Below are 26,506 nucleotides of genomic sequence, written 5' to 3'. Positions count from 1 at the left end.
ACCCACCAGGTACTTTTATATTGATTCTGATATTTACTATGTGTATATTTCATTTAATTTAATCACAAATGTAAATTAAAAGTGAGCCCAATAGCCAGGCATGGTGGCACACACATGTAATCCTAATCCTAGTACTTGGGAGGCTGAGACAGAAGGATCGCAGGTTTGCGGCCAGCTTCAGCTACTTAGTGAGGCCATTGAAACCTAGTGAGACCTTGTTTCAAAATAAAGAACAAAATAAAACAGGGCTGGGGGATAGCTCGGAGGTAGAATGCCCCCTGGGTTCAATCCTCAGTACCACAAAAAAAAAATGAGACCAGCACCTCAATCCAGACCAGCACCTTCACCCCATCAATACCGGGTGGGCGGGAGGGCGTTCAAGAAGAAAAGATGGCAGAGCACCTGTGGCTTTATGTCTTCGTGGCTAGCCTCCCCAGCTCCTGGCAGACTTGGGGACCTGTTCTGCTCTGCTTACCCCCTCCCCACCCCCATGGCTGGCCCTGGTCTGGTCTGCTCACACAGCTGCTTCATGCTGGTATCTCCCACCCCAAAGGTCTGCAGTGCATATTTCAGTCCCTTGCCTCACCCACCTTTGCCAGGATCCATCCTGGCCTGGCATTTGGAAGCTAAGTGGGTGGATGACTTATTTAGAAACATCTTTAGACCTCTGCGCAGCACAGGTGTGTGGGGGAGGCCAGAGGCAATTGCTTTCATCTGGATTCGAAGTGCAGGGCGCCATGACTGCCATAGCCTCTCACAGTGTCCGGATTATCCTAGTAGTCCCCTTCCTTTAGGGCCAGCATTGCTTCTCCTGACTCCGCCTGACTCCTCAGCTTCATCCTGCCCAGGCCTTCTTGCTCTTCCTGGAAGGGGGCTTGTGTGAGACTACAGTGGGGGAGGGCAGGCTGCTGGGGGGTGGGGAGAGAGCAAAGCTTGCCCTGCTCCTCATTTCCAGGTGGGGTGGGGGCTGCTGGCCCACCTCACAAGCCTGTTTATTTGCTTTTCTATTTGGCGGGTCCTGCCCCACCCACTGGAGCAGCTTGGGGCTGACAAGTGGCCCCTCGCTCTGCAGCTCCGCTCTGCAGCTCTGTGGCTGGAGCTCATCCTGCTTCATTAGAGCTGTAATTGGAGACTGACTTTGAAAGCTCAAAGCAGTGCAGGGTCCATGCGCTAGCTTAGACTCAGCACCCAGCCCAGGGCTCCTGGTCTGCTGCAGCTGCCCTCACTACGTGCGTGGGAGGTGGGGAGGAGACGCCTCTTCCTCAAGTCCCCCCGCCCTCACTGTTGCCAGCAGAGCAGGGTGTGTTGAGACAGAGCAGACCAATGGCAACCCAGGCTTGCGGCTTCTTAGGTCACCTGGCTCCCTCCCCCCTCCCAACCCTGCCTGCCTCCCTCCTATCCCTTCGACCCCTAGATCCCTGATCATGCAAAATGCAACAGCTCCAGCCTGCCCCGGCAATTATACAGTAGCCTGGCTGCAGCTGCTGTCCTTGGTGCTGAAAGTGTCCGCCTTCCGGCCTGCCTGCCTCTAGCCCCGCCCTGGGCCTTCTAGCTGGAGAGCACATGCTCTTAATTCAATTAGCTGGCCCTGAACCCTCCCCAGGGAGCCTGGAGCGGAAACTGACAAATTCTGTTTAACAAAGACATTTGTCCCCCGCCCCACCGGCTTTGGGCTCTGCTCTCCTGTATCCCGCTCATTAGGTATCTAACAAAGTGCATCCCAAGAAATCTGCTTCCAATCGCTAGTAATTCAGGAGGCCTGATGCAATTTTCTCCCTGATAAGGGTGTCTCGCCCGCTGGCCAGCACCATAATGAGCCCTGTGCAGCGGGGCTCCTGACAGTCACCGCTTTGTCATTTCCTGTGGCCGCAGTTGTAGGATCTTATCTCTTCGGCTATAGGCAGAGGCTCAGACAACGGGGCCTTTCCCAGGGGCTGGCCACCTCCCCTGCATGCTGCAAGCCTCATTGATGGTGTCTTACACAGTCTTGCAGCTGCGGTGGAGTTTGAAGCTCCAAGCCAAGAGGATCCCAAGCACTAATTCCCGATGGGGCCATCATTTATTTCAGAGGGTGTCAGAGGGTTAATCCAAAAGCAAGTTGTGGGATCAAGGGAGGAGAGACACTGATAAAGACTTTTAAAAAATCCTGTCAGGGTCTTAGTATTAAATTGAGCCTTGCCCGTGGCCCAGTAGATGGGCTGTGAGTTCACTCTCATTAGCCTGAAACAGGCTCTTTCTGCATTTCATCTTTTCCCTTGAGTTCCCCCTATTCATGTCATGAGGGACCTTTATAACACATAAGTTACATCATACCCTACTGCTGCTCAAGGACCTTCCTTGACTTCCCATCACCCTTTGGCAAAGTTCAAACCCTATATCCTGGCTCCCAGTCCCTCTACAACCCAGGCCCCATAGGCCTCTAGTCTCACTGCTCACTATAAGCCCCATATGTCTCCTGGGCTGCAGGTGCTGTCTGGCCCCATGTCTTTGCACATGCAGGCCCCCTTGCCTGATGTACTTTTGCCCTGTCAATTTCCAAGCCAGTATTTGAGTCAGGGCTCAAACCATGCCTCTCTGTGATGCTTCCCCTAATCTTTGCTACACCCCAGCTCTTTTCAATCTGTTTTTTTAAACAGGGTCTTACTAAATTGCTGAGGCTGGTCTTAAACCTACTACCCTCTTGTCTCAGCCTCCCAAGAACTGGGATTACAGACATGTACCAACATACCTGGTTTCCACTAAGACCTTCTTAGCAAGATGACCATAATAATCTGTTTGCGTGCTTTACTGATAAACTATAGATTAGCATATAATAAATGCTTAATGGAATCATGCATGTATGAGTTTGGCTGGGCCAGAGCACTTATGGTTTGGCTGAACTAGGGTGGTCTGACTTTGAGATGGGGAAAATCCCAATTCCAGACACCACTTTCTGAGAAGTTTGGCTTGGAAGTTTGTTTTGTCTCTGCCTATTCCTCCTCCTCCTTTAATCTACCAGTTTTACATTTGGGATCATAAGGAGAGCAGAGCAGGAGAATGTTTAAATGCCCACTCCTTGCAGCCATCCCTGCATCCCGACTTCATATACTCCATCTCTCAAAGAGGGGCACAGGTCCCCATTCCCAAGTCAACACAGGGTTCTGTGGCTGGAGATAAATTTGAGATGAGCCTGCACCAGGCCTCCTGAATTACCAATGATTGGAAGCACTGCAGCTCTTGGTCAAGCCCTGCCTGCCCTGGCCTAGGAGTTCTCAGCCCAGGAAGCAGGCCTTATTTCTCCATCTTCCCACAGCCACCAGCTCAGGGCAGGGTACCCTGGTAATACCAGAGAATCGGGCCTCTAGAAAGATAACTGTCTCTTTCCCATTTATTCATTCTCTGAAAAATTTCTGTGAGACCAAATGTGCTGGTGACATGAATCTTCAGCACCTGTCAAACGCTCCTGATGTCCTTACAGATGTGAAGCTGATGGAGCAGCTGTCAGGAGGGGCTGGCGCTGAGTGATGGATAGTGGATCTCCCCTGTCCCCCAGGAGCCCTGCTCAGCCTGTGTGTGAGCCACTTGAGTCAACTATGCTAGCAGCTCCTCTTTCTGTGTGTCTGCAGGACACTGTGCTGGGCACCCCCCATGCTCCCTTGTTCACTTTCCACTGTGCCTCTGGCTGAACGGGATGACAACTCCTTTCATGGATGAAGAAGTGAAGCTCAGGGTGGTCAGGGTGAAGCAGAGGAGCAGGGTTTAAGGCCAGGCCTGAGGATGTGGACTGAGTGTCCTGGATGCATCACAGGGGACCTGGAGCTTGGGGTGGGGTGTGAGTGGGACTGCTGTATAATGAACCCAGGATCAGGAGTGACCTCGAGACTCAAAGGTGGGCTCAGAGGAAGAAGGTGAAATGGCAGAGGGAAGAAAAACCATGACTCCGTGCAAAGGGCAGCCGTGGAGGTGCCAGGCGAGGACCCGTGGCCTTATCAATATGCTAGAGGCTGGACTCCTTCTAACAAGACCCTTGCTGCCTTGGCAAGAAGGAACACAAATCACATATTCTGGCTGCACCAAAGAGGAGAAGTTGTTTAGAGAAAGGGGTGATGGTCCTGTTCTACCCACCCTCACTGATCGGGCCTCGTCATTTGAGGGGATACTTTAAGAGGGGTGCTATCAAGAGGAGTATGATGGTTTGGATATAGAATGTGCCCTGGAAGAGAAGAGTCCATATATTGAGACACAAAATGTTCAGAGGTAAAATAATTGAATCATGCTAATATCATCATCAGATAAATACATTGGTAAATTAATAGATTTGTTGGGTGGTAAGGTTGGCAGGTGGGATTTGGCTGGAGGAGGTAGGTCATGGGAGGTATGGCCTTGGAATTATGTCTCTCACCCTCTTCCTTTGCATTCCCTGTCTGTCTGTCTGTCTGTCTGTCTGTCTGTCTGACTCTTTTCTTCCTGCTGCCATTCCCTGAGCTCCACAGATATAACCTGGCCTAACATGCTAACATGGATTGACACCTTCAGACCTGTGAGAAAATAAATCTTCCTTTCTCTAAGTTGTGGTCATCAGGTATTTTGGATCATAGCGGTGAGAATGCCGACTGAAACAAAGAGAAAACTGGAAGGATGAAAATCAGAAACCAAGTGTAAAAAAGCCAGGCATGGTGGTGTACACCTATAATTCCAGTACTTGGGAGGCTGAGGCAGGAGAATCGGCAGTTTGAAGACAGCCTCAGCAAGTAGTGAGACTCTCATCAACCTAGCAAGACCCTGTTTCAAGAAAAATAGGGCTGGGGATGTAGCTCAGAGGTACGACCACCAGAGGTACAGGGTTCAACCCCCAGTACCAAAAAAAAAAAAACAATGTAAGGAAGGAAGGAACTAAGTGTGGTGTGAGAGAGACCAGTCAGAGGAAGGAGGGTTGGTTCAGGCTGGGGAGGACCTAAGGAGTTTGCAAATATCAGCAGGGCTAACATGGCATGGAAGCTGTCCTGCCTAGATGTGGTCTTAGGAAGGAGAAGATAGGCCTAAAGGAGGAAACAAGACAGAGACAGAAGGAAGAGGTTCACCAGGGAGCAGATGTAGTGGAGAGGGGTTTCCCTTCCTGGGAGGTAGAGTTCCCTGTCAGGAGAAGCAAGCAAGTAGGGTGTGCAAGACCCTATGTGTGTGTGTGTTGGAACGTCAAACCCCCATCTCTAAGTTGGGGTGCATGGGAGGAGTGACATGATACAAGACTGTGGAGGCCCATATTGTCTCAAGGCGCCGAGCACTACAGGGAGAAGCCCCGTCTGAAAAGGCAGGCAGGTGCCTCTCATGGCGGATACTGAGCCTGCCCCCATGCTGTGCATTTGTGACCCAAAGATAGGGTGGGTAGGAGGCTTCCGGTATGGAACAGAAGAGAGTCAGATGGGAGGGAGGAGGGTGTGTTTTTCTGGGTCCATCATCATTCTCTGGTGGGGTTTCTAGAGCTGGAGTCTTGGGGATGGAAACAGAACCTTCCAGAAGACAGAAGCAACTGAGGGACCACTGTGTCTTGACACAGCCCTTCCAGGAAGCTACATTAATGTTCAGTTTGGAAATGGAGTCTTGTGTTCAATTTCTCCAAGGACCAGCCTAAGGTCATCATATGGCTTTCAAAAAAATTTATCCAAAGCCAGCATGATTCTGCCTGGCCCCTATTCTTCCTTCCTACATTTGCTAAATAGCCACTTGCCCCCACTCTGGGCTGGTCTCCAGAGAAGAGTTTGGAACCAAGGTGCCAGGGCAGCCCCTGGCATCATGGCATCTGACTGCCCACCCCCTTCCAGTGAGAAGAAGGAGGAGGAGGAGCTCAGACTGGCTGTGGCACTTGGGGCGGTAGCAGGAACTGTCCCTCCTCCCCTCAAATGCACCCTCCCTATGCCAAAATCCAAGGAAGCCAGTGGGGTTCAAGTCTTCCTAGTGTGTCTCGGCGCTGTGAGCTGAGAAGGGGGTGGCCTTCCCTCCGCCTGATGCCTGTACTCCCCACCTGGACAAGGATTAAATCTCAAATTCCAATCCCTGGATGTTGCTGAACATGCAGGTGAGCACATGGACTTATCCCACCTCTCGGGGGGAAGCATTTCCAGGCAGAGGCAGGGATGGACCTAACACACACCTACTGTGTGCAGGGCAGGCTCCAGACCACCTGGGTCAGCCACGGAAAGCTGGTGAGCATGGGCTTCACTCCAAAGAGGCTGTCTGCAAGCTGTGGGGGCACCCAGGATGCTGTGGGACCTTGGAGCCAGTTCATTAGAAAGAGCCAGGCTGCTTAGCCTGGAGAAGTAGAGCTTCCTGGGGGAAGGGGGGGCTGCATCACACTCTTCAAAGAGAAGAGGCCGAGATCAGAGGGGGAAGGAGGAGACCAAAGGTTGATTCGCACATGCGTGTGAGGAGCGGCCATGGGCTCCTAGATTCTTATAGCCTAAAAGACTGCAAAGGCCACCCCCTCCCACCCTCGACTGCGATAAAGAGGTTTTCTCTGTACACACAGGTTGTACATATCCTCCTAGTTTTTATGTATCTGTGGCTATTTATTCATTAACTCACCCCCCCCACACACACACACACAACTCCAGCTTAAGGCAGCTCACTCTATGCAGCAAATGACCGTAGGGGGTCAAAACAAACCCATCACCAACACACCACCTTCAAGCACAGTATCCCAGAGACCACTGCCTCTTGCCAGTTGCTGAGCCCGCAGGCTCTGTGAGCTACTCTGCCTGCAAATGTGCTTGACGGCCGATGATGTGGTTTGCAGAGGAGGCTTGCTGAGGTGGGGTACACTGTGGCCCTGGAGCATTTCTATTTCTATGCAGGTCTGGCCACTGAGCTATGGGATGGGGCCGATTCTGGAGGTAGAGAGCTCCCTGTCATGGAGCTCACCATGGCAGTCACCATGGTAGATGTGGCCAGGGAAAGCTATTGAGAGAGCCCTGTGGAGTCTCTGGAAGTCCCACCATGTTCTTGCTCCCAGAGCTCTGTGCAGGGGTGATATGAAAATGGTGGGTACGGGAGGCCAAGTCCAGTGAAAGCCAGGCGTGATGGCACCTGTAATCCCAATGCTCAGGAGACTGAGACAGGCAGATCGCAGTTTTGAGGACAGCCTCAGCAAGTAGTGAGACTCTAAGGCCCTGTTTCTAAATAAAGATAAAATAGGACTGGGGATGTAGCTTGGAGGTAGAATGCCCCTGGATTCAATCCCTAGCACCACAAAAGCAAAACAAACAAACAAACAAATAAACAAACATAAACAAAACAAAAGAAAAATGCTCCATGAATCAAAACAGCCTATGACTGCACTCCTGGACATAGAAGCTCAGAGGAAAGAGACTTTGTCTTCAGATTGGGGCTGTGCACAAAAAGAGTAATATGTCCATTTCTCTTGAAGCATTTCCTCTGTGTAGCCCATCTGACTATGTGCAAGGTGTTGTCCTAAGGTGGCGCTGTCAGCCACATGAACCATGAACCAGGGGTCCCTAGGGGCCTGCTATCCCAAGCTCCACTGCGGCTAGAGTGTCCACCGGACTCTAACATCTCCAGCTTCCAGGTGGTGGCTCCTGGAGCTTCAGACAGTGTTTGCTTTGAACAGTGGAGGAATTGATAGTTCAGGTCCTAGTTTTGTGGCTGCCTTCCCACAGACATGAAAACCAGGTACCTTCTGCCATGAAGTTGCAGGCAATAACTTAGGTGGAACAATAAAGTAAAAGGAACTGGGCCTCTTTGTTATAGCAGCTTTGCTATACTTACTTAGATATCTTGCATAGATATCTTACTCCAGGAATCTGAATAGCCTTAAGGTTTTTTTTTTTTTTTTTTTTTCAGTACTGGGGATGGAACCCAGAGGCATTCTAACTCTGGGCTACACCCTAGCCCTATTTTTTTTTTTTAAGAATTTATTTGGAAACAGTGTCTCACAAAGCTGCTGAGAGCCTCACTAAGTAGCTGAGGCTGGCTTCAAAGCTGTGCGACCCTCCTGTCTCAGCCTCCCAAGCGCTGGGATTACAAGCGTGCGCCACCATGCCCGGCTAGCCTTAAGGTTCTTTAGGCCACTTATTATTAGCTTATGTCTGCTTATGAAGGTACTTGATTTTTGTCTGTTTCACACTCCCTGCCCTCTAAAGATGCAACCTTTATGAGGGGAGAACTTTTGTGGGGGGTATCCTTCAATGTAATAGCTCTAAAATCCAGAACAGTCACTCCACAGTGTGCGACGCCCATGTGTTTTATAGTGACGTGGAGAACAATGGTTTATACTGACAGCAATAGGGAAGTACCAAGAGGGGGCCCTCTTCAGGATTACTTATGATGCCTCCTGGCCCCTTCAACTCTCAACATTCTCTTGCCGCCCTTAGGGAGAAGATGTCAAGGACCTGAGCAGAGAGTCCAAGCCTGGCGGAAGCGCCGGCCCCTCCTCCCATTGCAGCCCACAAGGACAGGCAGAGTTCCTCTTGCCTTGTGCAGTGCCTGGCAAGGAGTTCCTCATCAAATGTGTATAGCATAAAAGAATAAATAGATGAGGGCCACGGCTGCAAGAATCTACGGTGCATTCACCCGCACTAGCACCGCCTGCTACTTTGGTCTTCAGCATTCTACAGTCAAAGTGAGTGCGTTATTAGCCAGTTCTCAGGTTCACCAATAAACAGTTAAGCTACAGGGAGATTTAGCGTCTGTGTGTGCCAAGGTGTGGAGACATCTGTCAGTTTACACAGGTGTACAAGCACGTACATATTCATCAAGTGTGCGCAACCTGGCAGATCTGTGAGTGTGTGACCATCCCTGCCCAGACACTCAGATAGAATTGTGTGCATATGTGTAAAATCTGTGTGTATAAATTCTTGCTGTCGGACCTGAATTTTGTGAGTACTATTTTCCTAGTACATACCCAATCTCTTTTTTTTCCCTTTCTTCTCAGAAACCCATTACTAAAAGGTTTTTTTTTTTTTTACCCGCCTCCAGGGGGAGGGGGCTGAGGAAAAGGGGCAGCTAAAATCACAAGACCCAGATCAAAACACTCAGCAGCTAAATGAATTCGGCAGCGTTTTCCCGCATGACTCGGAGGGATAATTTAGTGAGGCCGCCAGCTGGAAGGAAAGGGATTAATTCTGCACTTAGCACAGCTCCGGTGAATAATTCATCACGGGAGACCTTTGTGCCCAGCCCCTGGGCAATTGGGGAAGCATCTTGCCCACCTGCCTGTTGCCTGCCCCAGTCCCCCACCAGGGGCACCCGATGCTCCTCTTATGCATGTGCCCAGTTCAGGGGGGAGGGGACGGTGGAGGCGAGGAAGGGGCAGGCAGTGGCCACTGGCAGACTAGACCCCGGGAAAGCCCATGGCAGGCCAGGCTCCTATTTGGAAAATCCATTTCTCCCCCACCCTGAATTTTGCATTCACATTTTTGCATCCACTTTCTTGGGGTCTTTTGCTTATGTTGTGACCTCCCCTTTCAATGTCTTCTTATTACCCCATTTGGTTTGAGAGGGGTTGTCAGGGAGAATCTAAAAAGCTATCTTCCACATGGGTATCAGAGGAATCCCCAGAGGACAATACTGAGTGCCCACGGCAGGGAGAAGCCTTGTGGGGAGATATTTTCAGGTTGGTACCTTCCCAGAAGTGCCCCTCATATCCCGCACCATGGAGCTCCCCGTGTTCTTCACAGTAGGGTTATGGGCTAAGTACCATCCCAGAGCTGGTGACTGTTTTTACAGGCATAGGAAGCTGGTAGAAGAGACCTAGACATCAGCTCCTAAATACTTCCTGGGCTCATGGTCAAAATGTCCACATCCCAGTACCACAGAGACGAAACAGGAAAAGTTCCAGCAGGTACCTGCCAGGTGCACAGTAGCCCGATGACCAAGACCCATGCTGGACTCTGAGTCCAGGCATCGCCAGGCAGAGGAGCAGCTGTCCAGCCATCAGGCAGGACTCAGCCCCAGCTGCCTTTCTATTTAGACTAAGCCTGCTGTGGTAGGTAGGATCCTAAAAATGATACCTGAGATGCCACATCCTAATCCTGGGAACCTGCAGTATGGTGAGCTATGATACTGTGTTTCTGTTTCATCACATGACCCAGAAGACCTTAAAATAGATTACCCAGGGCCTGAGCTAGTCACACCAGATCCTCTAAAAGTTTTCTGTGGCTGCTGACTGAAGATGTCAGAATTTTGAAGTGTGAGGGGGTTGGCTAGCTTCAAAATGGAGGGGGCCATTGTGAGAAGGAATGTGGGGATCTTCAGGAGCTGAGAGCACTCTGCTGACAACCAGTGAGGAGCCTGGGATGTCCGTCTCCACTGGCTCCTGCCAGCAACCAGAATGAGCTTGTAGTCAGATTCTCCCCCAGAGTTTCTGGGAAGGATGGGACTGTGGTGATAACTATCTATAGCCCTATCTATCTATCTATCTATCTATCTATCTATTTTTCAGGCTGGGGATGGAACCCAGGGGCATTCTACCTCCGAGCCACACCCCCAGTTCTATTTATTATTCTTTATTTAGAAACAGGGTCTCACTGAGTTGCAAAGGGCCTCACTAAGTAGCTGAGGCTGGCCGCGAACCGCGATCCTCCTGTCTCAGCCTCTCCAAGGCTGGGATTACAAGCGCGCGCCACCACGCCCGACCCCTGTGGACGTTTTGATTTCAGCCACAGTGTCCCACTCCCTACATACAGAAGTGTCAGCTAGCAAATAGCTACATTTGCAACGCAGCAGCAGAAAACTGAAGTCCTCGGTTCACCCTTGTAGAACGCGGATTCCAGTGAGTCAGGCGTGGCATGGGCGGGGTCAGAGACAGACTTCTAGGTCTACTCTCAACTCTGCCTAATCTCAGCTTTCTCTCTGGTTCTGGAGACTCAAATCATGCTCAGACATTTCCATGCAAAGCATCACTCCATTTCTACCAGAGGTCCCTGGCCCTCACCCTGAACTAGGCTGGTAACTATCCGGGAGGCTGGAGCTCGCTGAGGGCCTGGGGAGCTGACACATTCCCCTGGCCAAAGCCTCACCTCAGAGGAGAGCAACTGGAAGGAGAGATCCACTGTGGGGGCTTCGCCATTTACAGTTTTCAGGTTGGTGTCCTGGGAAGGAGAAGGGGCAGTCAGCCCACCATGGCCAGGCAGCTCGGGCCTCTGCTGCACCCAGCGTTCTGGGTTCCCCAGGAAGGTGTGTGTTGGGGGGTGTCTAGGAGGTGGGAGGATGGGCCCTGGCCTTCTGCCTCTGGTCCTTCACCCCCTGGAACTGCCTTCTCAACTCCTCTGGGGCCGACAGCACCTCCTGGCTGAGCAGAAGTGTACACTTGCTGAGGTCTGCTATGTCAGGATGGCCAGACTCGTTTTAGGGGAAAAAGTGGCATAGAAGTAGACAATAATGATGATAATTATATTAATTCTGTTGGGAACTTATTCTAAGTGCTTTAGGTGTTTCCAAAAAAAATCCTCACTGCAACTCTAGAGAAAAGTACCATTGCTATGTGTCCATGTTGTAAATGAGAAAACCGGGGCACAGAGGCTTTGAGCCTCTCCCACGGCACGTGCGCTGCCAAGTGGTAACCAGAATTTAGGCCCAGACACGCGGCTCAACTCTGGACCCTGAGTTCCTTACTCTCCTGCTATACAGAGACCGTGTCCTGAGCATGCGGCTCCTATCTTAGAGATGAGGGCTCAGATGGGCGTGGGGGCTCACGCCCGTGATTCCAGTACTTGGGAAGCTGAGGCAGGAGGCTTGCAGGTTCCAGGCCAGCCTCAGCCACTTGGCAGGGCCCTCAGCAATTTAGTGAGACCCTGTTTAAAAATAAAAAAAGGGCTGGGGGTAAGCTTGGAGGTCGAATGCCCCTGGGTTCAATCCCCAGTACCAACAATAGATACATGATTGATTGATTGATAGAAATAGATAGATGGATGATAAATAGGAAGAAAGGAAGGAAGGAAGGAAGGAAGGAAGGAAGGAAGGAAGGAAGGAAGGAAGAAGAGGGATGAAGATGCTGGGGTTCAGGGAAGTTCAGTAATTTGCCCAGGTTCCATAGAGAGGATGGGGCACAACAGGATTTGAACCCAGGTCTGGCTGAAAACCTGAGCTCTTTCTACTCTCCCTAGGGGTGACCTCTCTGGCTTGGCTCTTTAAACCCCAGAGGCAAGACTGGTGTTTGGTGTTGGGGAGCTGCTTGCACCTACAGGGTGAAACTTCCCTCCTGGGAATCTGATAGAAATTGTTGAAGCCAACACACCTCCTGATGGGCGTGTTAACGTGGAGCAGGTGGGGGTGGGCCTGGGCGGGAGACCCGTCCCGTCAGGGATGGCAGACTCACGGTAATGGGAAGCCGCTCTACGTGCAGCCCGTTTAAGCTTTTTCCTGTCAGCATCTTGCGGTATAAACGACTCTTTAGTGGCAACACGGAGACGCCCAGGGGCTGGCATGGCTCGCTGCCTTTCACTGTGGGATAAAGACCATCTGGGGCTCACCAAAGACCCCACTTCGCTTCTGAGATCCCAGCCTCTGGGCCCCATCCTTTGATGCAGACATCTGGTTCTCCCCCGCCATCCCTACACACCAGCCCTCCCGCCTCCTGGTTTCCTCCTGCACATACATCCTCCTCCTCTTCCAGACTTCTGGGCTCTGTGAATTCAAAGCCAACTCCAAACAGATTCTGTGCCTCTGGGTGTGTATATAGATCACCCTTGTCTCTGTCCTCTGGGGGCTTTGATGCCAGAGGGTGGAGGTGCAACCGCTGGAGGTGGACCGGCTGGTCTCCGCATTCTCCCTGGTCTCCCCTGGCCCCTCGCTGATAGGAGCAGTGGAAGTACATGGACCTGTTATAGGAAGGGACTCCTGTGTCCTGGCCTGTGCCCTTGCAGTGCCACATGGACTAGGAATCCAGCCAAACCCTCCTCTACAGGGAAACCACCTCACCTTGCACCCGGGAGCCCCTAGCCCATCCCCGAAGGAGGCAGAGGCAGGGTGGTTTGAACACCTCTCCACACAGATCTCCAGATGCATGGCTGCCTGGGGCCGGCCACTTACTTGAGGTGGTGGAATAGTACTCCAGCACCAGGGCGGTGTCTTCTGAGAAGTCGGTGGCTCCATCTCGGCCTTGGAAGAGGAAGGACTGATTCCACAGGGGTTGTTCCGGGGGTCCCCCAGGTTTGGACAGCTGGAGGAAGGAGAGCGTAGGAGCAGGTTTGGGGCCACAGCTTCTTCCAAATTAAGATGTCTGGATATGTTTATATATACCACAAATGTTTGTCCCAATTTTAAAAGCAACACACACTTATTGAATAAGTTTTTTAAAAAATACAATAAAATGAAAATGAGGATAAAATCCTTCTCCTATGCTAATAATTCATAAAATTATTTCCTTCTAATTTTATCTGTGCACATTTTATATATAGTCATTCTAGATTCCTTTTTCATTTACCATCAAAACCTCAGCATATTCAGAGTCACAAGAAATTCTTATTACCCATGATTTTAGTAACTTTAAGATATCCTGTCATGTCCCAGTGCCCCTGGTTTCTTCCTTCCCATTTTTTCTATATTGTTATTTTTTCTATAATAACAAGTGTGGTATACATGCCTGTAATCCTAGTAAGTACTTGGGAGGCTGAGACAGGAGGATCACAATTTCCAGACCAGCCTTAGCAGCTTAGCAAGACCCTTAGTAACTTTGTGAGAGCCTGTTTCAAATTAAAAAAATAAAACAAAATAGGGCTGAGGATGTAGCTCAGAGGTAGAACACCCCTGGGCTCAATCCTCAGTACTACAGCAAACAAGCAAAGCTGCACTGAATGCTCTTAGCCACATACTTCTGTATCCCAAATTATTTCTTTAGTCCAAACACCTAACCCAGACAATCCCTGGGTTAAAGAATGTGCTTTTTTTTTCTTTTTTTTTTTCTTTTTTCTTTTTTTTTTGTACTGGGGATGAAACCCAGAAGCATGAGCTGCACCCCAGCCCTATTTTTTATTCTTTTTTATTTTTTATTTTTTGCTTTTTGCGGGTTTGGAGATGAAACCCAGGGGCATTTGACCTCCGATCTATACCCCCTGCCCTATTTTTTATTCTTTATTTTGAAACAGGGTCTCACTAAGTTGCGGAGGTTCTCACTAAGTATCTGAGTCTGTCTGTGAACTGCGATCTTCCAGTCTCAGCCTCTCATGTACTGGGGTCACAATGTGCATTTTTTATTTATTTATTTATTTTTTGGTGGTACTGGGGATGGAGCCCTTCTACCTCAGGACTACACTGCCAGACCAATTTTTTTTTTTTTTTTTTTTTTTTTTTGTGGTACTGGGGTTCCTGGAAACCCTTCTATTTCCAAGCTACATTCCCAGACCTATTTTATACTTTTTTTTTTTTTTTTTTTTTTTTTTTGCGGGTCTGGGGATGGAACCCAGGGGCATTTGACCTCCGAGCTACACCCCCTGCCCTAGTTTTTATGCTTTATTTTGAAACTGGGTCTCACTGAGTTGCAAAGGGCCTCACTGAGTAGCTGAGGCTGTCCGCGAACCGCGATCCTCCAGGTTTCAGCCTCCCGAATGCTGGGATTACAAGCGTACGCCACCACGCCCGGCTATTTTATACTTTTTATTTGGAAACAGGGTCTCTTAAGCCTGCACGGCTGGCTTGGAACCTGCGCGATCCTCCTGTCTTCGCCTCCCAAGCGCAGGGATTACAAGCGTGCGCCACCACGCCCGGCATGATGTGCATATTTTAAGACCCTTGGTTGGTAAACTGTTTTCCCAAAGAGTTGCACTAATGTTCACAGCCATGGCTGTCGGTGCTGTCAAGGTGAAATCAGAACGTGACTTCTACCCTTGTCGCCAGCCCCTCCCAGAAGGCCATGGCAGGAGCCTTGTGTGTGCGGTGTGGGCCATCGGCACTGGGGACTTGACGGCACACAAAGCCAGCAGTTGGGGTGCACGGAGGGGGGGCGACTTAGACAGTGAAGCAAGATGGCGTTAACTCCAGTGCAGAGGCTACAAGAGACACCCAGTGGTGGGGAGGAGGGGTCACAACAAGCACAACAAGGACCAGGGGAAGGCACTGAAGAGACCCGACAGGGTGAAGGGAGGGAGAAAGATCTGCTGGGTGGGGAAATGGGTCAATCAAATGTGGAGGTGGCACCAAGCAGGGCACCTGCGGAGGACACCTGGGGTAAGAAAAGCCTCCGGAGAGACTGACGGGTCACCCATGTGGTGTGTCGGCCTGTAAGGCCCAGCAGGGGGTCACCAGCAGACTCCAAGTGGCTGCGTTGCCTCTGTCGCGGCTGCCGTCAGGGGCTGTCAGCAACAGGGGCGGCTGCCGCCACCTCCCGCTCCCCTGCGGGAATCTGTCATTGCTGGAAAAGGTCAGCACAAATGTACCACCTGTTCCAGAGTTACTGATGCAAGATGGAGGGACGCGGTGCGGGTCGCTCCCCCGAGGTGGCAGGGCCCTGGGGCCTGCTCAAGTTTTCCCAGCCCGGGGCTCAGCTCTGTCTGCTCGTGACCCTAGGGAGACGGGTTGTGGTCAGCGCAGGGCCAGGGGCTTCTGCACATTGAGAGGGTGGCTTAAGGACAGTCACTTGGCCACCAGGCTGAGCCAGAGAAGCTGGGGAGTGATCTTTCAGGACTGGTCCCCAAACCGTGCCCCTCCCAGAGCCACCCCATTTTCCTGTGTGTCAAAGGGGCCTACACGTGGCCTCGACCAGCTGCCAGGCATTGGGGCACCCAGGGAGAGCCTGTGACTCTGCCCTGCTGCCCCATCTCTTGTGCTCACTCTGGAGGAGGAGAAAGGTTATTTAGTGGAGGTCTGCTCTGGGACCTATTAATGGGTCTAAATGGGGTCTTTCAGACACAAGGAATAAGGGACGGCTCTGCCCTGAATGGCTTCCCAGGGTAAGTGCCCCAGGAAAGGCCCCTTCAGACCTAGAGTTGGGAGGGAGAGTCAGCCTCTCTCCCTCCCTCTCTCTCTCATCTGAAGTCAGGGCCCTGGTGCATGCCCCTGGCTGATGTGTATGCTGAGCGGGGGCAGGGCAAGGGGTAGACATGGCCTGCAACGCTAATGGGAAAGGCCCTGGTGAGCTGTGGAATTAAGGCATGTGATTAACCCTCAGCTGTGATCTTCAGAAAAGCCATTAACCCCCGGGTACCGATGCAGACATGCCTTCCCTGGGGACAGAGCCTTTATTTCTGGGACCCCGCCCCTCCTACTCTTTCCCCTGGGTCCACCCTCACTCACGTGCCCACTGCTACCTGCTCTGCCCAGGCAAGCGGGGGCCACCTGGGGAGAGTGGCTACTGGCCACTGATGCTGGGGTGGGGCCTCCAGGGAGCCAGGACCTTTTGCTCATGGGTCTGGGTCTGCTGCAACCTTGCTGTGTGACTTTAGCAAGTCTCTAACCCTCCCTGGAACCTGGATTTCTCATTGTTCAGTGAGAAAAGGCTTTGGGCTCCAAACCTTGAAAGCCTGCTGCAAGATTGAAGATGATGATGAATATTTTGCTTTTCAGGAGCAAGTTTTTAGTCAGGGTTGTGGTGGTACATGCTTGTAATCCCTGTACTTAGGAGGCTGAGACAGGAGGATCCCAGGTTTGCAGCCAGCCTCAGCAATTTATTAAGGCCCTCCAACAACTAAGACCCTGTTTAAAAATAGGGCTGGGGGTGTAGCTCAGAGGTAGAATGCCCCAGGTTGAATTCCCAGTAAAACACACACACACGCACACACACACACGCACACACACACGCACGCACGCACACACACATGCACGTGCGCGCGTGCGCGCACACACACACACACACAGAGGGAGGGAGGGAGGGAGGGAGAGAGAGAGAGAGAGAGAGAGAGAGAGGGAGAGAAGAGAAAGTTAGAAAGTTTAAGGAAACTCAGCAAATATTGATTGAAGGGCTTCTCCATGACAGATACCTGTGGGGTGTTACAAAGGGCTATGGGAACTAGAGCCAGACCCCGCTCCACCTCTCCCTCTCCCTCTCCCTTCCTCTTTCTTTCTTTCTTTCTTTCTTTCTTTCTTTCTTTCTTTCTTTCTTTCTTTCTTTCTTTCTTTCTTTCTTTCCTGTCTTTTCTGTGTGGGGCTGGAGATTGAACCCAGGGACATTCTACCTCCGAGCTATACTTCTGCCCTTTTTTATTTTGAAACAAGATCTTGCTAAGTTGCTGAGGGTTTCACTAGGTTGCTGAGGCTGGCCTCAAACTTGAGACCCTCCTGTCTCAGCCTCCCAAGTACTACAGGCACATGCTACCGTGCCCAACTCCCACCTCATCATCTTTCAAGGTGACAGGTGCTGCTCATTTGCACTGCGAATCCACAGAGACCTAGGAAAGTCGCGGTGGTGGCCCTTGGAGTGCCTGCGGAGAAAGCCTCCTCTTGTGACCTGGGGAAGAGGGCAGAGGGGAGGAGCAAGGCCGCTGTGGGCTGGGAGTTGCACAGAGTTGAAGGGCGGAAGAGGGAGAGGACAGCGTGGGTGTGGGGACAGCAGTCCTCGGGTGGGGTGGGGATGCCTATGTGAACTGGAGCAGTGAGCTAGGAGGTGGGAGGGGACAGGGCCTGGTGTGGGGAGGACTTGACTTCATCAGTTGGTGAGAGCCTAGAGGGATATGAAGGAAAGACCTAGCCTCTGCTCCTCAGAGGTGGACGGGGTGAGCCTGGGGGAGGTTGCCACAGTGATCCAGGAGTGTGGAGTCCAGCACTAGAGAGGAGTCGGGGGGCTGGAGCGGGCCCTTGGAGCTTGAGGACAGAGGGTTCTTGGGCTGAGATAGGAGACGACGCAGTGGTAGGCACAGATGGATCTTTTCACCCTGCTTGAGTTCTGTCTCCTGGGAGCTCCGTCCCAGCTCTGCAGGAGATGCGGAAGACGGGCAACACGCCGGGCGTGGTGGCACACGCTTGGAATCTCAGCACTTGAGAGGCTGAGACAGGAGGATTTCGGGTCCATGGCCAGCCTCAGCTACTTAGTGAGGCCCTCTGCAACTTAGCAAGACCCTGTTTCAAAATAAAGAATGAAAAAATAGAATTGGGATGTAGCTTGAAGATAGAATGTCCCTGGACTTAATTAAGAAAAAAAAAAAAGGATCTGGGGCAATAGGAGCAGCCTCTTGAGTCCAGACGGAGAACTTAGGTCCAGCCAGACTGCCCAATACCCAGTAACTCAGAGCTGAGGTTTGCTGTCCTCGTCGGGCTCTTAGAGCAGTGAAGCACACTGAGGGCTGCCTACCCCAGCACCATTCTCCTCCCTGCCTCCCAGCTAATTGATAGCCCTTCTTCTTCCATGCTTGGCCATATTGGCTACCAGCAAGGCAGACCCACACCTCCTCAATGATTGGCTCAGATAAGCACATGTGAACCAATTCTGACCAATGAGAAGAGAGGAAAGGTCTGTTGAAAGATCAGTGGGCAGAGTTTGGGTTTCCAGTTTCTCATAAAAACCACGCTTGAGCTAGGCATGGTGTTGCACACCTGTAATGGCAGTACTTGCGAGGATGAGACAGGAAGATCACAGGTTCAAGGCCAGACTCAGCAGCTTAGTGAGACTCAGCAACCTAGAGGGACTATGTTTCAAAATAGAAAATGAAAAGGATGCGGGAGTAGCTCAGAAGTAGAATGCCCCTGAGTCTATCCCCAGTACCAAAACAAACAAATGAACTTAAGGAAGCTCCCACATTATGCTGGTCTTTGGTGGTATCTGAATGGGGTGCCTGGGACTTTTGCCCCATGAGCTGTTAGCCAGCTCACAATGGCAATTTCAGGGTGTTAGAAAGAACCTGCCTCTTTGAAGAAAAACAACTGAAGCTGCTTCCTATGTCGAAACTTCTTGTGTGGCAATAAATACCTTTTAGTGTTTATCTGAGTGGAGGTTTCTGATACTTCTTGAAGCCAAATGTAAGGAGGGGAGCAGTCAGACTGGCCTTCGAGGAGGTGCTCAGCATGACTCTGAGGGGGACAGAATCCATTTAAGTTGGCCCTGGGCTTGGATGCTCTTCCTAGGTTGTCAAAGTCTCCAAACAGCCTGATAGTGTAGGAATCCGTAAGCCCAGAGGAACTGAGCAGCTTACCAGGGGTCACACAGCTATTGAGTCATAAATTTGGGACCAAACCTGTTGGATCCTCCAGCACCTGCCCACAATGCTTTTTGGGATAGTGGCAGTTGGTAGCAATGACCACATCCAGGAGGTCAGAGGGGACAGGTCCTAAAGTCACCTAGAGCAATCCCTACCTCATCAGCTGTAGAGAGGAGCGGACCTAAGAACAGAGGGAACAGGGCAGTGGTGCCTGAGCTCTGAGCCCAGGGAGCTGACTTTGGCCCTGCCCCTCCTTGACAGCAGGTGCCCCTGTTCTCCCACCGCTGCCCCTGGGCCCCCTGTGCTGGCTGTCCAGCTGCCATGGTGTTGGGTAACCTTCAACAAGTGTCCTGGACCCCTGGCCCCCCCACACAGAGAAGGCATGGGGGAAGCCTTGGCAGCGAGGGCCACCTCCCCCACTCAGGCTGGTTAGGCGGAGGGGCAGCCGAGAGGGCCCGGCATGCAGGGTTCATTAGCGCGCCAGCGCCTCCTGCCCCTCGGGACAGCCTGCTGATTGGTTCATAATTTTCTGAGCAAATGCAGGGCCATGTGTGGGATGGCTCTGGGGAAATCAGGCCAAGGATTGGTTTGGGTTTCAAACGTCTGTCCCCAGGGCCCCCCTTTATCCCACCCCTCCCCGCCACTGTCCCTCTTGCCTGTGTCTGTCTAAGCCTTCTTCAAATGTCTTTGCCTTTGAGTGAAGGCTGGGGCACCACAGGGGTGTCTTGTTCTACTTTTACATGAGCACTGGTAAGCAGACCACAGGAGGGACTCCCAAGATACCCCTGGGCTCTGTCTTCCAAGGCTCCTAGGAGGGCTGGGACCATGGTGTGGGGCAAGCTCACTGAAGTGCAAACTATGGGAAATGACCAGTCTGGCTGTGAGCTTGGACCCGGTGGTGATCTGTGTACCCCAGCCCAACACACTCAACACCCTGCCCGCCCTGACACATACCAGATCCCGGTATCTGCCCCTCACACTAGGGCTCTTGCTGCTCTCAACCCTCCCCCCGCCAAAAGTCAAGACCACCTTCCTCTGTCACCCAGGCTTCCCAGCGCTCTCCCCTTTTATTTAAAAGAAATTTTCTGTGTGGTACTGGGGATTGATCCCAGGGGTATTCTCCCTTTGAGTTCTACTCCCAATCGTTTTATTTTTTTTGAAAAAGGGTCTCACTAAGTTGCTGAGGCTGGCCTCGAACCTGTGGTCTGCCTGTCTCAGCCTCCCAAGTACTAGGATTACAGTCCTGTGCCACCACACCTAACTTTGCATTTTTGCAATAAAATGTACATAACATAAAAGGAACCATTTTTACCATTTTTAAGTGGGCAGTTCAGTGGGGCTAATCACATTCCTTGTGTGTGTAACCAAGATCACTATTTCCAAAACTTTTTCAAGATCCCACACAGAAACTCTGTATCCATTAAATAACAACACCGCGTTCTTCCCCCTCCCCAGCCTCTGGGAACCAGTATTCTATTTTCTGTCTCTGTGGATGTGCTGATTCTAGGTACCTTGTATACGTGTAATCGTACGGCCTTTGTCCTTTGGGGTTCGCTCTGATTTTTGCAGCTCTGATAGCTCTTCCTGTTTTGTTATATTGTATGTGATCTGAGTTAATGCTTAATATTTCCACGTGTGTGACTCCTATCCTCACAAGTCCAAGAGTTCCCTGAGGGAAGCGCCTCTGCTGAGCACAGAAGAGCCCAGCCCTGGAGAGAAGGATGTGGCAGACACATGCTTATGGTACTGGGGATTGACCCCCGGCCGGGGGAGGTCTGCCTCTGAGCTACACTCCCAACCCTTTATAATATTTTTTTAAATTTTGGAACAGGGTCTCGCTAAGTTGCTGAGGCTGTCTTGGAGCCTGGGATCCTCCGGTCTCAGCCTCCCGAGCACTGGGATGACAGGTGTGCGCCACAGTGCCGGCAACAACCAACTTTTTCAACAGTCAAGTGAACCCCTGCTGATTGAGTGGAGGAATGAAGAAGTGGATGAGCCACAGAGTGTGGACCTGTCAGAGGGCGGACGAGGAAGGCGTCATACCTGTGGGCACCCATTCTGGCTGGCCCGAGGCACATCAAAGGCCATCACCGAGGAGATGGGGAAGGCGAGCGGGGTGATGGGCAGCCCCACGGAGGCTGGGTCCCCGCTTGCCTGGCTGCGCCTGGGGAGGCAAGGAGACGGGGTTGGTGCTCTCCGCCCTGGGCCCAGCCTGGCCTCTGGATTATGTGAGAGAGTGGGAGAGTGCAGCGGCCCGCCTTGTCCAGGCCAGGATCTTGTGAAGTAGCTGGTGGACCCTGGTCCTTCTGCCCAGGAGGTGGCTACAGCTCCCAGGTTCCCTTATCTGCAACTTGATGTGGCCTTGGCTGCATGTGAACAAGTCAGCTTTGCTATCTTACATAGGCCCTGTATTTCCCACCGCATCTTTGGAAGACCCTGTAAGAATAACTCCTTCCTCCTGCATGGTGGGAATCCTTCCTTAGGCCTGAGAGGTATGGAAAGCCCGTGTGTGTGTGTGTGTGTGTGTGTGTGTGTGTGTGTGTGTGTGTGTTCGTGTACCCAGGGCTCACTGGGCTGGGCATTAGGGCATCTGTCCATTGCTCCAACAAGCAAGAGGGGAATCATAGGTCAAAACTCCCCGGGGCTGTGGATGAGTCAGGGAGTCCTCTTGGGCTATCAAAGCCAGTGGAGTGACGAGGGGTGGCCGCTGACTCCCAGGAGAGGGGCTGTCACAGAGGGCCTGTGTTCACTGGAGAAACTTTCCCTCCTGGGGCCTTTAGTGGCCAAATTAGCCTGAATTTCTCCCTGAGGACTGGGAATCAAAAAACCTACAAAGGACATCTTGGGCAGGCGGAGTGAGCTGGGGCTGGGGCCAGGTAAGCGAGGGAACTCCGAGGAGGGTCAATGCCACAGAGTTCCAAGATGGCCTTACGCTGCTTCTTTTGGGGACAGTCATGAGCTGGAGCCTGTGTCCCTGAACTAGAGCGGGAGAAAGAGAGGACTGTGGAGGTGGAGCATGTGAGATGTGGAGGCAGGTTTTGGGGGGCCGAGGCACCCCTAGTTGGGGAAAGAGACCCCCACTCCCTTACATGCTGGCGGCATTCTGCCCATCCTGTCTCAGGACAGGTCTCAGGTGCCCATTTTCAGGGACCTGAGGTCTTTTGGGGGAAAGATAGGCCTGATTTGTTGGGGGGGGAGATCTGGAACCTCAGACCTGGGTGTGGGGGAGGATTGAGGGGCCTTGGTTGTGGGAGGGAGATTTCCAGAGCTTCTGGAATCAGTCTGTGGTGCCAGTGAGAGCCTCTACCCAACCTCTGACTTCAGTCAGTGACAACCCCTGTCTCCCAACCCATGCCCAGCTGGGCACCACTCACTTAAACTCCTTGTAGTTGGGTACGACCCGGGCAATCACGACCATGGGGCTAGGGCTGTTGATCAGGGGCTCGTTGACTCCCCGGAGAAAGACCTGGAAAAGGGAGGAGACAGATGAAGCCCACGTGGCCTTGGGCCCGCCCAGGGACAGACTGGCCTGCCCGCCTTCTCTCCCAGCCTGGTCCCCCTGCCTCGTTGCCTCACCTGGCTCTTGGGTTGCTCATGGCTGCCCTGCTTCAGCCTTCTTGGCAGAGACAATGACCCCCGGTTTTCCTGGAATACTACCAGGACTCAGTGGTGGGTCTCTTACACCAGCTGCCTTTGGGGACAAGGTAGGAGGCCAGTGTGGGGGAGGTCAGGAGAGCAGGGTTCTACCCTTGCTCCCCCCCCTCAGCTCCTGGGCAGGAGGAGGGGCAGGTTCTTTAGCTCCTTTTGTTTCTGTTGATTGAAGGGGGCAAAAGCCTTTGTCCCAGCTCTTGCAGCTCAGTAGTAGCCTCTGATTAGATTGTCGGTGAGAGGAGCTTTGCAAAGAGAACTCCAAGCCCAGGTCTGGTTTCTCCAACCACACTGAGCTTCCCAAGGTCGGAGGTCACAGCCACCCTCACCAGCACCTCACAGGCCACTGGGCCTGCTCACCCTGCCCAGGCCAGGGCTCCCTCAGCAAGAAGATGGTATCCCATTTATTTATTTATTTATTTATTTATTTATTTATTTATTTAGCAGTATCGGGGATAGAATCCAGGGGCATTCTACCTTGGAACTACACTCCCAGCCCTATTTTTTAGTCTTTTAATTTTTGAAACAGGGTCTCGCTGAGTTGCGAAGGGCCTCACTAAGCAGCTAAGGCTGACCGTGAACTGTGATCCTCTGGTCTTAGCCTCCCAGATGCTGGGAGTACAAGCCTGCAGATGCAGATGCCACGGGCCTAAAATAGTCCTCAGGCCTTGCAGCTTGTGCTGGGACCTCCAAGGAAATCTCTGATGGTGGTCTTTCGCTGGATGGCTGTCAGGCACTATTGTTCACAAGGACTTCAACAGGTGTGAGGCCAGAGAGGGGAAAATAATTTCTACCTGTTCAGTGCTGACTCTGGCCAGATGTGAGTGAGACGGCTGCCCAGTACACCTGCTCATGAAGCCTTGCTTTTCCTGCTCTGCTCTCTGGTCTGCCACTAGGAGCAGGCAGGGGCTCACACAGACAAGGAGGGGTCTGTGTTGGGGCAGGAGTTTTGGGGGCCAGGGAGTTTCAGAAGTCAGAGGGCTGGGGTAGGGTGGAGCAGGGACACGGTCCCCCCTGCACACCCAGGGTTCTGCCTGGGCCTTGGGGGGTGTACAGCCTGGGACGGCAAGGCCACACTTGCTGCCACTCTTCCTGGTTTCCTGTATGAGTGAGCAGCTGACTGTCCTCAGGAAAGGGCAGGCTGAAAGGGAAGAAGCTGGGCGTGGTGGTGCAGGTCTGTAATTCAGTATTTGGGAGGTTGAGACAGGATGATCACAGGTTCAAGGATAACCTCTGCAATGTAGCAATTCTCAGTAACCTAGCTAGACCCTGTTTCAAAACCAAAAAAACAAAACCAAAAAAGGGCCTGGGAGTGTATGTAGCTCAGCAGTAGATGCTCCTGGGTCCAATCCCCAGTACTACAACGGGGGGGGGGGAGGGGATGGAGTGTGTGTGTGTTGGCATCCAAGGAGTGGCTATGGGGAAGCAGAGATGTGGGTCTGCGCTCTGGGCTCCCACACCAGAATTCCTTGGGTCTCTGTTCCCATCTATAGAATGGGGCTGGAGGACAGTTCTTGCCCTGCCCGGCTCATGGTGCTATGCGGGTAGGAGAGAGCCGGTTAGGAGAGATCAGGCCACACATATCCGCATAGGGGAAGACAGAATGTGGGGCCTGGGAATCACACCCAGACCATGCTAGATGCGAACCTGCCACTACGGGCAGATTAAAGGTGGTGGGGAAAGAGAAAGTGGCCAGACCCTGGGGCCACGTCTGCCTTGAGCATCAACCATCCCTCCTGAGGCTGCCGAAAGACCAGGAGGCATGAGGTGAAGGGTTAAGGAGTGACGGCCAGGCCCAAGCTGGACCCAGCCCTGGCCAGTGGAAGAGGCTGTGTTAATAGTTGTTGAATGACTGACTGAATGAATAAATGAATAATCTCCTGCATGTCTCATCGACAGACTAGCTAAACCTCAGGAAGAGGCAAGAGGTACTAACTTTTTGCTTGGGGGTCTTGGGCCACTAAGCAAAAATAGTGACTAAGGGTCACTATCCCAGGAGGGAAGAACAGGACTGAAAACACCCAGGGGCTATGGGCCCAGGCGGGGCACACAGGCTTCTCTCCCCACTGCCATGATATTTGGGGCATCTTAAGGCTGTGAAGCCCCTGTCCTCTCTGCAGCACGGAGATGCGTGAGGAGCAGAGCTTTGCCTAGCCCCTTCCTTTTACTTTCAAGGGCAGTGAGGGAGGAGAAACTAGAAGACCTTTATCCTGTTACAGAGTGTCTCACAAACTACTCTGGCTTTTTTTTTTTTTTTTTTGTACTAGAAATTGAACCCAGGGACATTCTACATTTGAGCTCCATCACACTATTTATTTATTTATTTATTTATTTATTTATTTATTTATTTATTTTGGTGGTACTGGGGTTCCTGGAAGCCCTTCTACCTCCGGGCTACACTCCCAGACCTATTTTATATTTTTATTTGGAAACAGGGTCTCTTATGCCAGCTGAGGCTGGCTTTGAACCTGCGCGATCCTCCTGTCTCTGCCTCCCAAGCGCGGGGATTACAAGCGTGCGCCACCATGCCCGGCTTATTTTTTATTTTTATTTTGAATCAGAGTCTCACTAAGTTGCTGAGGCTGGCCTTGAACCTAGGATCCTCCTGTCTCCACCTCCCAAGTACTGAGATTACAGGTGTGCGCCACCACATCCAGCTTACTCTAGCTATTCTTGAAAGGTCTGGTTACTTTTTCCTTTTTAGATTTCCTCCTAGAACACATTTGCTCCACGCTCCTGGGCTAGTCGAGGTAGCTGAAGGCAGAGCCTGGGAGTTGCTCAAAGCCTGGTTCCTTCCCATCCTGCCCATCACCCCGAGGGTCCCAGCCCCGGCACCTCCAGAGCTGTGTGGTCGCAGCCGATGTAGTGGGGGATGAAGCTGCTCTTCCGAACAATGGTCGCGTACAGTTGGGTCTTGGCGCTGGCTTCCTCCTCTTTCACAGACTGGGTGGGGTGGAGGCAGTGCGGGGAAGGAAGACACACGGGAAGGAGAGCATCTGAGGGGCAGAGCCTGGCCATAAATCCAGCCCTCTGCAGATGATCACTTGGCATTGCTCCGCTGGGGCTCCGAGCTGATAATTAAAGCTCATGGTCCCTGCGAGCCCTTCCAAGGAGATCAATATAATAAATCTTCCCTCTCCATTTGGATATTTCATCACCTTTGCAAGGACCCTGACTGTCTGCTCCCTTGGTAAAGATGTGATAACAAGGCCTGTAAGTGGGTGGAGGGCCAGGGCCTCGGGGGTGTGCATAGAATTACAGTTCTAGTGCGTATCTCCAGGGGGAATCACTCGTCTCCCTGGGCTTGGCTTCTCTGCCTGGCCCTGGTGCCTCTTTCTGAAGCCCTGGGGTTGGGGGTCCCTTTGGGGCTATGGCCAGAAAGTTTCCTGGGGAGAAGGTAAGTGCCTGGGCCTGAAGGGCAGAACTACCTAACCCAAGCACTTCCCGTGTGCCGGTGTGTGCCACCACAGCTGGCTCAGGGGGCTGCTGGATGGAGATGAATTTGGAGAATTCCAAATCCTTGTGGAGAGCATTTCTACCTACCCACCGGGAGCCATGTTTCCTGAGTTCCCTGTGGTCTTACACTTCTAATGTGGTGTGGGCCTGAGATGCTCCAGGTCGCTCTCGGAATATCTGGGGCCCTCAAAGTCCTTTGCGCCAGTTCCCCCCTGCCTGGCCGGGGCTGGGACTCACCTTCACCAGCTCGAAGTGGTAGGGGTGGAAGACACGTAAGTACTTGGTAGGGATGTTGTAGGACAGCAGCTCCTTTTTCTCTTTTTTGTCCACCACCTTAAGGATGAGATCTG

At 52.1% G+C, this 26,506-nt stretch overlaps 1 protein-coding gene across 1 annotated transcript in view; it reads right to left on the bottom strand.

The window, feature by feature from the left end:
- Positions 1-26,506, bottom strand: part of CCDC33 (coiled-coil domain containing 33) — a gene marked incomplete at both ends in the record, with an annotated part of 113,087 nt that overhangs the window by 36,629 nt on the left and 49,952 nt on the right. The window contains 7 exons of the mRNA XM_080691657.1: positions 11,010-11,081; positions 12,308-12,432; positions 13,021-13,150; positions 21,096-21,216; positions 22,427-22,518; positions 25,536-25,652; positions 26,394-26,503. Of these exons, the coding sequence (XP_080547783.1) occupies positions 11,010-11,081; positions 12,308-12,432; positions 13,021-13,150; positions 21,096-21,216; positions 22,427-22,518; positions 25,536-25,652; positions 26,394-26,503 (767 nt within the window). The remainder of the gene's footprint in view (positions 1-11,009; positions 11,082-12,307; positions 12,433-13,020; positions 13,151-21,095; positions 21,217-22,426; positions 22,519-25,535; positions 25,653-26,393; positions 26,504-26,506) is intronic.

Source organism: Muscardinus avellanarius, assembly GCF_963383645.1.
Source record: "Muscardinus avellanarius genome assembly, chromosome: 3".
NCBI classification, from domain to species: domain Eukaryota; kingdom Metazoa; phylum Chordata; class Mammalia; order Rodentia; family Gliridae; genus Muscardinus; species Muscardinus avellanarius.
This window is presented reverse-complemented; position numbering and strand designations above follow the sequence as displayed.